The 16,108-nt window shown below is 42.7% G+C and overlaps 1 protein-coding gene across 1 annotated transcript in view; it reads right to left on the bottom strand.

Moving 5' to 3' along the window:
• Window positions 1-16,108, bottom strand: part of LOC138959322 (U3 small nucleolar RNA-associated protein 6 homolog) — a 239,086-nt gene that overhangs the window by 62,489 nt on the left and 160,489 nt on the right. The window contains exons 15-16 of the mRNA XM_070330752.1: window positions 11,197-11,274; window positions 10,653-10,838 (exon numbers count right to left, since the gene is read on the bottom strand). Of these exons, the coding sequence (XP_070186853.1) occupies window positions 10,653-10,838; window positions 11,197-11,274 (264 nt within the window). The remainder of the gene's footprint in view (window positions 1-10,652; window positions 10,839-11,196; window positions 11,275-16,108) is intronic.

Below are 16,108 nucleotides of genomic sequence, written 5' to 3'. Positions count from 1 at the left end.
GGAACTGACGTCAAAAGATTTAGCATTGGGGAAGCTCATTTCTAGGGTCCCACAAAACTAGACAGCTATTTGGACATTCTTAAAATTATTTTCTTTCCAAAAATGTACTGTAATTATCACAATTCGAAGCTATCTTAGCTAACTGCTCCTTTCATACCGCACCAATGTACACAGATTTCGTGTCAATATGCTTCTTCTGCTGTAAGCTTTCTACTGTCTTCAAACTGGATAAGCTCTTTTGAGAATATAATTATGGTAAACCCAAGATCTCTGCTTTATAAATGAATGTAACACAAATGTTTGCTTGACTTGACGCATGGGAACCTTTTCATCAGTGGCTTCCTTAGCAGCTAAATGATCGTGAGTACCTCACGAATTGCACTTAATTCACCCATAATCTATTCTCTTCAGCGTCTATTTAACTGCTTGCAAGTCTCTAAACAATGGAGCTTTTAAGCTTTGAGGTTGTTGTTTTTAAATCACACACCAACCCATTTTATTTCTAATCACACGGCACAAGCCTGCGGCATAATTGCTTACTATTCTCATTTTTTACATCAGCCTGAAATATCATTTGATAAGGCATTCAGTTCCGACGGATATCTTTATCATGATATATTTACAGCCCAAAAAATGGACGTGTCAAGTTTAACTAGTCAATGAATCATACCACCGTGCCGAAAAGACGATCTGGACAAAGAGCTGGTAAAATAACAAAATGGTCGGCGCGTGACCGTTCATATGAGATCTGTGGTTGACCGGACAATGACACGGCGTTCAGCGACTGACCGTAAGCGTGCATGAATTATGATTAAGACCGTAGCCAATGAAAAGCCGACAGGTTTATTGGTGCTGCAAATCATGCGAAGAAAAAACACTGCCGCGTGCATATGTTGGTGTGATTAATATAACGCCGGAGGTGTGAAAGAAAATTAGAAGGATAAAGACAGATTTTTGCCCATAAAAATAATCTGGTGACTGCGATACTGACTGAATAGTTTAGGTTTTCCGGGTGGTTGGGTTTGTCAGCGAACTGCAAACTATTTCCGCTCCCGTTTGGTAGAACTGGTTTGACCTTTTTCGAAATACAAACTGTTCTAGGAGCATGCATTGTTTGTTCACTTCATATATAAAGGCTTTAAACTGACGACATTTGGATTTGCTGCTGCTGCAGCTGCTCCTACTGCTACTAATAATAATAATAATGTGAACAAACTCCATGAAAAACCCTTCCTTGTCGTTGACTGTAGATTTTAAGAGTACCCACTGTGTATGTGTTTCAGATCTGGTCTCTAAGTAGCTGCAGTTTTGCATGATAAAATGCAACCATTAATACTAATAATAGCTAAAAGGAACGAAGATGGCCGATTTTTTGCTACCCAATATCAGGTGAACAACAGAAGGTATTTTCTTGGCAGCTAATTCACAAAAGACAACTCATTCAAACGATTATTTTCAAAGAAAAAAAATAATAAAACGAACAAAGAAATAAGCACACACTGGATGTGCATCTACGCAAATTTTTCAAGAAAAAATCTAGATACTGAGAAGACAAATCGCAAACGTCCCGTTCTCCTATGACATGTGCACAAAAGAATTGTCTCTCCTGCACACACCAAGAAAAGTAAACCACGGTGACGAATCTATAAATAACAGTTTACACACTCGGTGACTTTGTACAGAGGACCGAAAAAAGCCGCAAGCTAATCTCGAAAGCAAACTGTACCACAGAATCAGCAACAGAAAAAGCTTTCCTGGACCATTTTGTATGCACACCTGAAATACACGCCCACCTCTCAACTGGCGTACCCCAATCTTGCCAAAGAGACAAATGGCTTTTGGAGGCATTCTATGCATGTGTCCGCCTATTCCGGATAGGCTTCAACACAGGCACTAGGTATCCACACCCATCACTCATAGCAGTATTCTAGTGTTGTATGACCCCCTGTAGTTTGATAGACCAAACCCGGGTGTCCTATTCCGTACATCATTAAAACTTTTTTGCTTACACTATTTTGCATTATGTCTGGTTTAGAGACACAGGCATCTGAAGGCACCTTTCCGCCTCCTTCTTTTCCGTCCTTTTCCTCTCCCATCACACAGTGGTCAGTGGTCAGCCCAAGAAGCAAACTACAAGATCCAAAGAGACAAGAATGCTCGTGGCAATCACAATCAACACTTCAGGTACAAACTCTGGCCCCTTCCCACAGCCTTCCAGAAAAAAAACCCATTACGGACGTTGTTAGGGTGTATTTTCTTCGGCGCACTTGTCAAAAAAGCCACAACAATTTGGGCAATTTTCAGGAGTTTAAGGCAGTCCTTCAATAACCTTTTTCTCATCATGGAAAAAGTTTGACTAATCTGCCAAAATTCAGGCAAAGTTTTCGGCAATTTAAAATAATGTTTTTGGCTCTATACAAACTGCAGATGCCAAGCGATATCCCTGAATCCGTCAAGTGTTCATGGACCAAATGGCCAAAGACCTTCTCCTCCTACTCGCCTTTCCCAACCATTTGTTGATCCGCCTCTCCAGTAGCCCTTACAAAAGAACTCGACGTAGCTCAAACGCTACCCACTCCAGCAATTTCCTCACCTGTCCGAGAAGACAATTGACTCTTCGCCTACTTCCCGGACAGCCCTCCACACTTTCTGGCCAGCACGTTGTGTTCTTCGTGACAAATCCCCTGCTCTTGACCGACGTCCAGCGCAGCTCTCCAAACCTTCTGTTGACCACCCCCTCGTCTCACACGACGAATTTATCACACACGTACACCAGCCACAAACACGGAGACAAAACTGGAGCGGTCTGAGCTAGCCAAATAAGGTGATGGACATAAAAAACCATCATCCACCCCCACCTTTCATCGCAGAAAAAGACAGAATCTATATCTACCATGACACTCCATTCCAGCGGTCTTCCCAGCCTTATACATACAGTTTTGTGCATCGTGCAACAACAACTTTTTTCTTTTTTTCATCTTGCTGCTATTCCTCACATCAAAAAACAGCATCTATATCTAGAACACACCTCCAGAACTTCTGTCATTCAAACAGCGTTCCATTTCCTGGGCCAGAACACTTTTCGCCAACACAACTGCTGAATATATCCCTCTTCTTCTTTCTGGTTATTAATTACGAAGTTCCATTATTACATTTCTTTTCTTGGTTTTTATTATTGTAATTTGTTTTCAAATTCATGTAACCCTAGGTGGGTTTTTTAAATAAATATTGCATCGCCTTGTCTTAAAAAAAAAGGAACTATACATACAACAACCCTCACCTCATTTTCTGATACAGCCTCACAAAACAAGTATTCCGTTTATAGAACTTTCTAAGCCCATTTTTTCCAACCCTGCTGCAGCGGACGTCCTCCCCCGTCTTACAAAAATGTAGATCGAAACCCTACACGCCTCGCCAGACCTCTTCCAGTCTTTTTCAACCAGCATTTCATCAATCCTTTCCTAACTCTTATGCTACATGGCTTCCTCCCATCACCCCCAATCCCCGCCAAGAAAAGGGAAAGAAAAGAACTACATCTATATGAACAGCGCCTCTCAACACCTTCTGCCCCAACCTATATTAAGCTCTACTCCATCTCCTGCACTACATTTTGTTTCCAATCCAGCTGTTATTATATATGAATCACCCTCCCCCCCCCTCCCCCCACACACACCCCTGCGTCCCTCCAAAATCCCTCCTTAAACGCCAAAAAGAAATCTAGATCTATATACAGCACACCTCTCAACACAAGTTCTATTCCAGCCCTCCTTCAAGCAGTATTCCATTTCCTGCACGGAGTTCTTCCCACTCCTTCCTGACTGCTGCCTCCATCATCTCGGCTCCACTCTCATATTGATATCCCCGACACAATGCCCCTCTCGCCCTACAGCTCTTCACACCAGACACAATGTGGACTCTTGGTTCACCCAACACTCTCCTCTATACCAGAGGATCTCTGTCTCTGTGTCCGTCCGTCCGTCCGTCCGTCCGTCCGTCCGTCCGTCCCTCCCTCTCCCTCCCTCTCCCTCCCTCTCCCTCTCTCTCTCTCTCTCTCTCTCTCTCTCTCTCTCTCTCTCTCTCTCTCTCTCTCTCTCTCTCTCTCTCTCACTCTCTCTCTCTTTCTCCCTCCCTCTCCCTCTCTCTCTCTCTCTCTCTCTCTCTCTCTCTCTCTCTGCAGTGAGGGAACTGGGGATGTTCAAAGAATTCTTGGAGTCTTGGTTGATAGGTGGTGCTGTGAGTAGAATTGTGTCAGCTGTTGGTTAAATCCCTTGGGTAAAAGTGAAAGGCTAGCTTTGTGTGATAGATTAAGTGTTTAATCAATTCATTGATTTATTAATCAATTGATTGATGGATTACTTGACTGCGTGCTTGCTTTATTGTTTGACTTATCAAATCAGCAACTGACTTCTTACTCATTCATTCACTATTTGGTTCATTTATAGATGTTAATCTTCGATGCAGACGGGAGTTGTAGGATATTATTATGTCGTGCCAACAATCGCTGTCTTATCTCAGGGTACTACATTTTCCCCTAACAAGAAGGGCAAAGCCCATACGACTCACATGCTTGACCTTGACCTTTACATGACCTTGACCTTCAGCTAAACCTAGCAATGACATCATACACTAAGAACTGCTTTACACATTTTCCTACCAAAATACATGTGACCTTGACCCAAGGTCAAGGTCATCCAAGGTCATGCAACACAAAGCTGTTAATTCAAGACATAGGAAGTACAATGGTGCTTATTGGCTCTTTCTACCATGAGATATGGTCACTTTTAGTGGTTCACTACCTTATTTTGGTCACATTTCATAAGGGTCAAAGTGACCTTGACCTTGATCATATGTGACCAAATGTGTCTCATGATGAAAGCATAACATGTGCCCCACATAATTTTTAAGTTTGAAACAGTTATCTTCCATAGTTCAGGGTCAAGGTCACTTCAAAATGTGTATACAATCCAACTTTGAAGAGCTCCTGTGACCTTGACCTTGAAGCAAGGTAAACCAAACTGGTATCAAAAGATGGGGCTTACTTTGCCCTATATATCATATATAGGTGAGGTATTCAATCTCAAAAACTTCAGAGAAAATGGGAAAAATGTGAAAAATAGCTGTTTTTTAGACAACATTTATGGCCCCTGCGACCTTGACCTTGAAGCAAGGTCAAAATGCTATGTATGTTTTTTGGGGCCTTGTCATCATACACCATCTTGCCAAATTTGGTACTGATAGACTGAATAGTGTCCAAGAAATATCCAACGTTAAAGTTTTCCGGACGGCCGGCCGGACGGCCGGACGGACGGACGGACGGACGGACGACTCGGGTGAGTACATAGACTCACTTTTGCTTCGCATGTGAGTCAAAAATGCATGATGTAACTCAGTGCATAATGATTTTTCGCCATGGTGTTCATCAATACAAATGTTAACCGTAACTTACAATATCTAAATGTTGCTGAAAATCTTATCAAATGACGTTTCCAAATTGCAAATTGCAAACACATTTCTTGGTAATGCCACAGCAACGGACAAATAAACCTAACGAAGGCAGTGTTTTGAGATCGTTCCAAACTCCAAAGACAACATCTATGAATCGAAAGGTCTCTGTGCTCACGAAGATGCAGGCTATCAATGAGCTGCGTATGTATTGATTGTACCCAGGCAGAAGCAACGGCGCAGTCAACACCCGATAACAATGCCATGGGAGGATCGGGTAGGGAGGAAAAGGACAGGGTGGAGACAGCAAACATTGGACAATGGCCAAGTATCAAAGACTGAAGCAGAGGTGGACGAATTCAAATTGAAAAATGCTGGAAGAACAATGAAATGCAGGGGGTTAAAAACAGGTTGAAAATAAGCATAGAGTAGAGAATCGCCTGACAGACAACGAAAGAGTGATCAGGAAAACAAGTTCTCAGTGAACATGAAACACAATGAACCGACATAAAGACCCTGACGCTAGGGGAGAGAGGAAAGAGAGACAAGTTGAAAGTAAATAATAAAATATGAATTACAAGGGAATAGACACAAAGACTCTGATAATAGAAAAGTGAGGCTAAGGGAGAGAGGAAATAGGCAAAAAGGTGAAAGTCAATACAGACCACAATAACCACAAATAAAGACACTGACGCTGACAAAATGTAGAGGTTGAAGAATGAGGAGACAGAGAGTAAACATAACCAGCAAAGTACAAAAGGGAACGCATTTGACGGCCTACACTGACATACAGGGTGGGTAGGGTACTCACAGAACACGAAAGCAAACAGACAGAAGAGCGAGAAAGTTGAAGCAGTGATGGCATGTTTGCTCTCTTACCCCGACGTGAGAAGTGGAGGGTGGCTACCATTGTGGACGGACTATAACCAGCCGATAAATCATTAGCATCGCTATTCACCACCGAGCCATACTCATCTCTCTCACCTCCACTCTCTCCTTCAAAGTGCATTTCTCATTAAAAATTCTCCATTCGGAGCACAAAGCGCTAGAAACGTCTGCAGGAAATTGAAACAGAGACAGGGTTTAACAAAAATCAAACAGTTCGCACAAAGCCTTTGCTTCCAACAAAGAAACAGGTTCTGAAAGAGAACCGAGTTGCTGTTTCAGGATATCTACCCTGCCCTGACCGTGTCCGATTAGGAGCCTGGCTCGGGACAGCATCCACGATAGTAAGTCTGTACGCACCCGCGTGTACACTTATTCTTCTTTTTTTCCTGCATTTTTATATTTAGTCAAGTTTTGACTAAATATTTTAACATCGAGGGCGAATCGAAACGAGGGTCGTGGTGTATGTGCGTGCGTGTGTGCGTGTGTGCGTGCGTGTGTGTGTGTGTGTGTGTGTGTGTGTAGAGTGATTCAGACTAAACTACTGGACCGATCTTTATGAAATTTGACATGAGAGTTCCTGGGTATGAAATCCCCGAACGTTTTTTTCATTTTTTTGATAAATGTCTTTGATGACGTCATATCCGGCTTTTCGTGAAAGTTGAGGCGGCACTGTCACGCCCTCATTTTTCAACCAAATTGGTTCAAATTTTGGTCAAGTAATCTTCGACGAAGCCCGGGGTTCGGTATTGCATTTCAGCTTGGTGGCTTAAAAATTAATTAATGACTTTGGTCATTAAAAATCGGAAAATTGTAAAAAAAAAAAAAAAAAAATTTATAAAACGATCCAAATTTACGTTTATCTTATTCTCCATCATTTGCTGATTCCAAAAACATATAAATATGTTATATTCGGATTAAAAACAAGCTCTGAAAATTAAATATATAACAATTATTATCAAAATTAAATTGTCCAAATCAATTTAAAAACACTTTCATCTTATTCCTTGTCGGTTCCTGATTCCAAAAACATATAGATATGATATGTTTGGATTAAAAACACGCTCAGAAAGTTAAAACAAAGAGAGGTACAGAAAAGCGTGCTATCCTTCTTAGCGCAACTACTACCCCGCTCTTCTTGTCAATTTTACTGCCTTTGCCATGAGCGGTGGCCTGACGATGCTACGAGTAAAATGGCATTGCGTTCAGTTTCATTCTGTGAGTTCGACAGCTACTTGACTAAATATTGTATTTTCGCCTTACGCGACTTGTTTCTTCTTTTCTTGCTTTTATTTTTAGTAGTTTCTGCATGCTTCTTTCTTTGTACACTTATTCTGCTTTCTTTCTTTTTTCTTCTTTTTCTTCTTCTTTTTTGTAGTAGTTTCTGCTTCTTTCTTTGTGTCTTGGGTCATGTTTCTCGTTGTTACTGGTTTCTCTGTCTTTACCATCCAACACGTGCTGTTACATCAGCACCCGCACTCCTGGCAACAAACACCGTCACACATACCCCGCTACAACAAAATATTCACGCCGAACTTCAAAAGACCTCGAACGACCGTGCTGAGGGGTACAGGACACAGACAGACAGTCGACGGTAAAACGTGGATTATGCCAACACAATAACCTGCGTAGTAATCCCGCCCTATCCCCGTCAGTCCCGGCAAAAGACACTTAATATGACATTTAAAGCGGGGCAGCGCTGCCTTTAAACCCCCAGTTATAATGAAATCTAACTGCTCTCAGAAAATGGCGCCGGTGAAAACATCTTCACCTTGGCTTGTTGTTATCGAATAAAGTGTAGGATTATCTTCTTGGTTTTTTTTTTAAACAACCCGGCCTTACCCATAAGTATATCTCTCCCGTTAACCCTCCTGTCATCCCGCAGCAACCCAACTGTTGCAACCCTCCTTTCTTTTAATACCCCTAATGCCATGAAAATTGACTGCGCATTTTCACAAATTTGCGATTGAGGCGTAATCTGCCTTCACCATGAAGAGGATCTCATTTGTTACTGAGGGAATCGACTGCTTTTGAAATATTACACAGCATACATCCGTTTACACAAGCCTTTTATGGGTTCGGTTGTTGACGTTCTTGTTATTGTTGCTTATAACTACCAAACATAACTAAAGAAAACTACTACAAAGTTATACCATGCAATGATAAAGTGTTTTACACATTAGGAAACAAAATCCAACTTTGGCTAAAAGTACCTTAACATTTCATTTTGGCCTGTTTTGAACAAAAGAAGACTTTTGAAAGAAAAAAAATCACGAATACCTAAACAATAGTAGATGAAGTGATTTCGATCCTAACTTAGCTTTCTTTTCGGGTTTCGCGTAAAAGAAAATATTTTGAAAGATATCAACTTTGTGCAGAGCTGGTTTTCTATGTTCCCTTGGCTCAGCTACAGCAAAGAAAAAGAACTGATGTTCTGCACCATTTGTCAGGAGGATGGCGTTGCCTCAAACTCGTTCACTGTTGGTTGCAGCAACTTTCGCAAATCCGCACTGGCATCTAAAAAGGGTAGGTGCCATGATTGGTTCGCTTGATCTGAATGTCCTATTGTTTTTTTGTAGTCAGGACATGATGTCCTGTTAGTTTTTTGATTCAGGACATTTTGTCCTGTTGCCCTCCAGTCCTAGGAACATCACTGCAACTATAAATGTAATCCGAAACAGATTAAGAGTGTCAATATCTAGCGTAAAGCTATGTCCGTTGTGAAGAACTGGAAATAAAGACAGGAAGGAAGGCAGACCGACATACGACAGACATACCGACGGACAGACGGACGGACAAACAGAAAATTAAACAGGCAGAGGAAAAGCAGCTGCAAGACATACAGAAACAAAAGATAGAAACGAGCACAAGAAAGAGAGAAAAAGAGAGAAAGAAAGAGAGAGGGGAAAAAACATGAAAAAAAAGCTGATAAACAAAGTTAGAAGAAGACACGTCGAACAAACACAAACGCAGAATATTGTTCGAAAGACAAAAACAACAATAACACCATCCTCGAGGAAACAGACAGGTGAGGGCATGCGTGCAGGTTATAAACATAAGGAGAGGAAGGGATGATGCTCCTCGCGAAATAATTCAACAGTCTGGCGTTTATTTCCACGCCGCCGTCGCCTGAAAAGTCGTAACTGTTGCATTTATGACAGAGAAGAAACTACAAACGTTAGTGGTCGTGATAAAAAGACACTCTTTTGAAAGGAAATGTGAATCATTTCTGAGGTTGAAAAGGTTTTGTTCAGTCGCTGAACGTTTTTGGGAGGTAACAGAATTTTACAGCGACATGTGCAAATCACTGCATGCATACATTTCAGAATGAGCGAGCCTTTTTTGTATTCTTGATCCACATGGACAAGAAAGTATCTTTACTTTTGAAATATAAAAAGGAAAATGGGAGAGTGTCTGTTTGCTTGCTTCTTCGCCTCTCTCTTCTCTCGGTCTCGCTCTCGCTCTCGCTCTCTCTCTCTCTGTCTGTCTGTCTGTCTGTCTGTCTGTCTGTCTGTCTGTCTGTCTGTCTGTCTGTCTGTCTGTCTCTCTCTCTCTCTCTCTCTCTCTCTCTCTCTGTCTCTGTGTGTCTGCCTGTCTGTCTGTCTGTCTGTCTGTGTTTGGCTCTCTCTCTCTCTCTCTCTCTCTCACACACACACACACACACACACACACACACACTCACACACACACACACACACACATTAAGGAATACGACTCAAGAATCCCTCTCTCTATATATCCTACACACACACACACACACACACACACACACACACACACACACACACACACACACACACACACACACACACACAAAAACAATACAAAGACGAACGAACATAAACAGGGCTCCCCACGGACGCCTTACCAGGAGGGTACCAGGACCCCCACTTTGAATGTTTGGAGGGTCAATCGGAGTTTTAGAGGGTCCAACACTCCGGGGGACCTGAAGCCCTGGGTGTACAGTTAACACTTTGTGATGACGAGTAGTGTTTTGTAATATGTCATTTTTGATATATTCAACAATATTCCAGACATGGCAATAACAACACGCACACACACACACACAGACACACGCACGTAAGCAAGAGCGGCATATTGGTGCTTGCACTTAGCTGACGACTAAAATCTGAAAATGTTACATACGGTACGCACGAGTACGTAAATTGTGTGCGTCCTGGGACTCGCTGTTTGTATGTGTATTGCGTCCCGGGACCTCCTCAACATATTTCTAGTAATTTTGGGGGCTTCCATTGCGTATAGGACGCAGGGAGGCGCAGTTTGGGGAGCCCTGATAAAAACAAACCAAAAAACAGAAAACCAACCTTTTCAGGAACATTGAGCAGCGCCTTGTTCAGACAGGCAATGACGTCATCGGCAGACGCCAGGGATTGGAAGTGCAAGACCAGTCTCTGTGTCCAGGCAGCAGGGCTGTCAGGGAACCGCTGGACCATTCGCTCGCTCACCCCAACCGCCTCCTCCACTCTTAGGAGGTCCTTCAGAAAGAACACCTGTAAGACGAGGACGATACGATGAAAGTACAGCATTCTTTCTGGATCGAAGTTTTCTTCTGTTTTTCTTTCGTCCGCCTTTCAAAATATGTGCCCCAGTTCCACGCAACAGATAATTAACGTATTCCATTGCACTGAGTTGCATGGTGTTGTTCGCTATCCGTATAGCCAGAAGACTACAGCCCCTTTCGGCTTCTAATCAAGTGTAAAAGATAACAGTAAGCTTGAATTGAAACCTTACAGAAACAAAAGAGGATAACGAAGACAAACAAAACCGTGTGGCCAATTATTTTTGCGATTGGAACTAAGACTTGAAAAAGGCAATGAAATGGTCTCGAAAGCAGTACTTCCAACGTACCCAAGCTTGGAACATGTCGACACTCAGGCAGTCCACTTCTGAAGCCGCCTGGAACACCTCCAGTGCTCGGTTGGCTCGCTGAAAACACAAGGCTCACGATGCAATCTCTTCAATAGTTACAACACGTTGTTATATTCTGCGCGGTTAACGACCAGAAGAGAGAGAGAGAGAGAGAGAGAGAGAGAGAGAGAGAGAGAGAGAGAGAGAGAGAGTGAGACATAGAGAGACAGAGAGAGACAGAGAGAGACATATTCGTACGGACACACAGGCAAACAGATATAGAGGGAGTGAAGAAGGCACAGACAGAAAATCGATGAGAGCAAAGAGAGAAAAGGACAGGAACAAAAAAGAAAAGAAACAAGATAGACAGACTGACAGATAGATCTGTGCAGGGTCAAGTGAACAGTAATTGTGTTCCCCTTGCATACCTGACGTCATATCCTACCTCTGGCATCAGCAACAATTAAATGATTGAAGGAAGTGGCATCAACAAAAGCAACGCAGACGTCCAGTAAACAGTACATCTCTCTCTCTCTCTCTCTCTCTCTCTCTCTCTCTCTCTCTCTCTCTCTCTCTCTCTCTCTCTCTCTCTCTCTCTCTCTCTCTCTCTCTCTCTCTCTCTCTCTCTCTCTCTCTCTCTCTCTCTCTCCCTGACTCTCTCAATCTCTCTCTTTTTTCACTCTGTCTGTCTATCTCTCTGTCTGTCTGTCTCTCTATTCTCTCTCCCCCCCCCTCTCTCTCTCTCTCTCTCTCTCTCTCTCTCTCTCTTTCTCTCTCTCTCTCTCTCTCTCTCTGTGCATCTCTCTCTCCCTGACTCTCTCAATCTCTCTTTTTTTCACTCTGTCTATCTCTCTCTGTCTGTCTGTCTCTCTCTTCTCTCTCTCCCCCCCCTCTCTCTCTCTCTCTCTTTCTCCAACCCCACTCCACCCCCTCCCTTGTGCCCCCGGAGCCGATAATGCAGCTGTATGTGCGTGCACAGTAAAGCTTTAACCAAACCAAGACCCCGTAAAATGACACTGCACCGACTTTAAATCCAACACTTCCTGGGTCTTCGCGCCCCGCGGGAGATAATCGCTCTTTGGAGTTTTACGTCACGCAGCGGGGAGCAAAGCCCCGTGACGCACCCCTGCTGTGTGTGACATAAGCCACGACGTCGTTCAAAATGGGTGGCAAATCGGTGGTAACCGTCTCAGAAAAATAGTTTGGTGACTTCGGGAGAGATCACCCCTTCGTTTTGCTAAGATTCACAACTTAATCTTATCAATCGTGAACTCTGCGCGAATCTCAAAAATCAAAGAAAAAATGAGGAAAAGAACAAGGAGGAGAAAAAGAAGGATAATTGAAGACGACGGCAAGAAGAACAAGTCGCGTGAAGCGATATAAAAACATTTAGTCAAGCTGTCGGCATCAAAGTCAAAACTTGACTAAATGTAACAAGTCGCGTAAGGCGAAATTAGTACATTTAGTCAAGCTGTGGAACTCACAGAATGAAACTGAACGCACTGTATTTTTTCACAATGACCGTAGTGCGCCGCTCGCGCAAAAGGCAGTGAAATTGACGAGCCTGATTAGCGCGGTAGTGGTTTCGCTGTGCTGCATAGCACGCTTTTCTGTATCTCTCTTCGTTTTAACTTTGTGAGCGTGTTTTTAATCCAAACATATCATATCTATATGTTTTTGGAATCAGGAACCGACAAGAAATAAGATGAAATAGTTTTTAAATCGATTTCTGAAATTTAATTTTAATCATAATTTTTATATTTTTAGTTTTCAGAGCTTGTTTTTAATATGAATATAACATATTTATATGTTTTTGGAATCAGAAAATGATGAAAAATAAGATGAACGTAATTTTGAATCGTTTCATAAAAAAAAGTAATTTTAATTACAATTTTCAGATTTTTAATGACCAAAGTCATTAATTAATTTTTAAGCCTCCAAGCTGAAATGCAATGCCAAAGTCCGGCCTTCGTCGAAGATAGCTTTGCCAAAATTTCAATCAATTGGATTAAAAAAATGAGGGTGTGACAGTGCCGCCTCAACTTTTACAAAAAGCCGGATATGACGTCATCAAAGACATTAATCCCAAAAAATGACAAAAAATGTCTGGGGATATCATACCCAGGAACTCTCATGTCAAATTTCATAAAGATCGGTCCAGTAGTTTACTCTGAATCGCTCTACACACACACACAGACAGACAGACAGACAGACAGACAGACAGACACACACACACACACACACACACACACACACACACACACACACAAAATGATGCCTATGGAAAGAGAGAAATGACTGAAAAGAATACAAGAAAAAGAGGGAAAGTTTTGAAACATTCTGAAACGAGGAGGAGAGACGAACACAGGTCACAACAATGTGATGTGCAGTTTAGAGAGACACGGCAATTAGCCATTGACAGCAATGACACAGACGACCCCACTTGACGGTTTGGCGCAATAAAGTGATAAGGATCACACAGCCAGACATAAAAGATAATGATCTGAGGAGATACACGCCATTAAACCAGTCACGCTCAGCGCTAAGGGTCGGTGTTAATGTCTGAAACACAGACATTAACTGCATGGAACGGGACCTTTGTGACATTTGCCAGACAGATAGACTGACGAATATGATGTTTGCGCAAGCACGGGCACACACACAGACACACACAAACACACACACACACACACACAGGCACACACAAACACACACTATACACACACACGTGCGCGCGCTCTCTCTTTCTCTCTCTTTTTCTCTCTCTTTTTCTCCAAAACACACACGTCAATCGATGTAGCCTATATCTCCGCCCTTCTCTCACTCAAACCGATCTGACCAGACCATAAATCTCATACCCCCCTCCCCCACCCTTTTTCTCTGCCCCAACCCCCCCCCTCATCTCCCCCCTCTAACATTTTCACGCACACCAACAGTCAGGTAAGACACTTGGCAAAGAAGAGGACAAGATATCATGATGTTGCAATACAGCTTGGCATGAATCCGAATATCTTGTTTCACATAACGCCGACCTCAGGTCACCCTGTCGCTGTCAACTGCCAATTTGCAAAACAGAAGTCACCCTTCCAACATACATCGGCGCCAGTTTTGCTGAAAGAACTTACACGTTCAACAAGAGTTAGTGCTGTGAACGATTTGTCCATTGTTACAAAACTGTTCCACTGTTGACGTGAACGCAGTTTGGTATAAAAAAAATAATGTAGAGTCATAATTTCCTGTAATTGCTGCGGTGCCTCGAGCTTCGTTCGTGCGAGGTCAGCAAGTGCTGTGAAACAAAAGTCAATGTTCTTTGAAGGATTTGTCGGTTGTTACACAACGGTTGTCAGTGTTGATGCGAGTGATTTGGTGGGGAAATAATGCAAGCACCATGATTTCAGATGATCTCAGGACACAACATCAGAAACCGGCACGGTTGGCCTAGTGGTAATGCGTCCGCCCCGTGATCGGGAGGTCGTGGGTTTGAACCCCGGCCGGGTCATACCTAAGACTATAAAATTGGCAATTTAGTGGCTGCTCCGCCTGGCGTCTGGCATTATGGGGTTAGTGCTAGGACTGGTTGGTCCGGTGTCAGAATAATGTGACTGGGTGAGACATGAAGCCTGTGCTGCGACTTCTGTCTTGTGTGTGGCGCACGTTATATGTCAAAGCAGCACCGCCCTGATATGGCCCTTCGTGGTCGGCTGGGCGTTAAGCAAACAAACAAACAAACAACATCAGAAACCCAAAAGCACCTTCCAGAATTGGGTTAGAAAGAAACTGAGAAAGAATCGAAAGAAATGAACGAAAGAGAGAGAGAGAGAGAGAGAGAGAGAGAGAGAGAGAGAGAGAGACAGAGACAGAGAGAGACAGACAGAGAGAGAGACAGACAGAGAGAGAGACAGACAGAGAGATACAGACAGAGACAGACAGACAGAGAGAGAGACAGAGAGAGAGAGAGAGACAGACAGACAGACAGACAGACAGCAAAATGAAAGAAAGAAAGAAAGAAAGAAAGGGTTACACTTCGGGGAAAAAAGGATAAATGGCTTTTCCTCTATACCAATGTCTTCCGTTATATAACTATTGCGTTGACATGTTAAAACTTTAATTCATTATATATATGGAACTAGCAACACAAACAAAGTTGACACAAATCGATATCATATACCGTGTTTGGACGTCAGCATGTAATTTCAAACGCTTTCATGCTGTAGATGTCAAATATGTTCTGTTTCCAAGAAAGTCCTGAAAGCTTTCTATAAATCACATCTCTTTACACTCTTTAAAATATCAATAAGAACCTCTCAAGAGCAATGGTGTTCATTTATTCTTGCAATTGTTGCATTTTTGTTTGCATAGAAATCTGAGACAAAACACTCCGGTGTCGGCCAAACGAAATCAGCCTGTGATCTTGATGGACAGTGTGCTTCCCTTTACTTGCTGCATTTACTTGGAAGACACCTTGACAAAAAAAAAGAGTAGTTCCGAGGGTTTGCATTGAAAAAAGTAGCACTACGAGTCTTTCAAGATTCTGCAAAGATCAAAGTGGATGCAAGGAGAGTAAAACGACAAAAAGAAAAGAAAGGGGTTTAAATATTGCAACAGTTCCCACACACAGAAAAAAGAAAGAGCATCTGGAAACAGCTGACCGCGTCCACACATGATGTAACACAAAAAGCCACGGCAGGAAAGCCTGCGAAACACAAACAGATGCGCGCTGGGGGAAAAAACAACGCTCCCAGCATGCATCACACGCTACACGTGCGTGGCGATAAATCACGTGACCGCGAGAACGCAGACACAAAGACAGGCGAGGAAGAGGAAGGTTGAAAAGAAAAAAAATTGAGGCCGGGCAGAAAAGAGTCACACAAGTGAGAAGTTGTAAAGATTTTGACGACGAACTTTGGGCGGG

Source organism: Littorina saxatilis, linkage group LG2, assembly GCF_037325665.1.
Source record: "Littorina saxatilis isolate snail1 linkage group LG2, US_GU_Lsax_2.0, whole genome shotgun sequence".
Classification (NCBI taxonomy): domain Eukaryota; kingdom Metazoa; phylum Mollusca; class Gastropoda; order Littorinimorpha; family Littorinidae; genus Littorina; species Littorina saxatilis.
The sequence above is the reverse complement of the archived record's forward strand: the minus strand, read 5'-3'. Positions and strand labels throughout refer to the sequence as shown.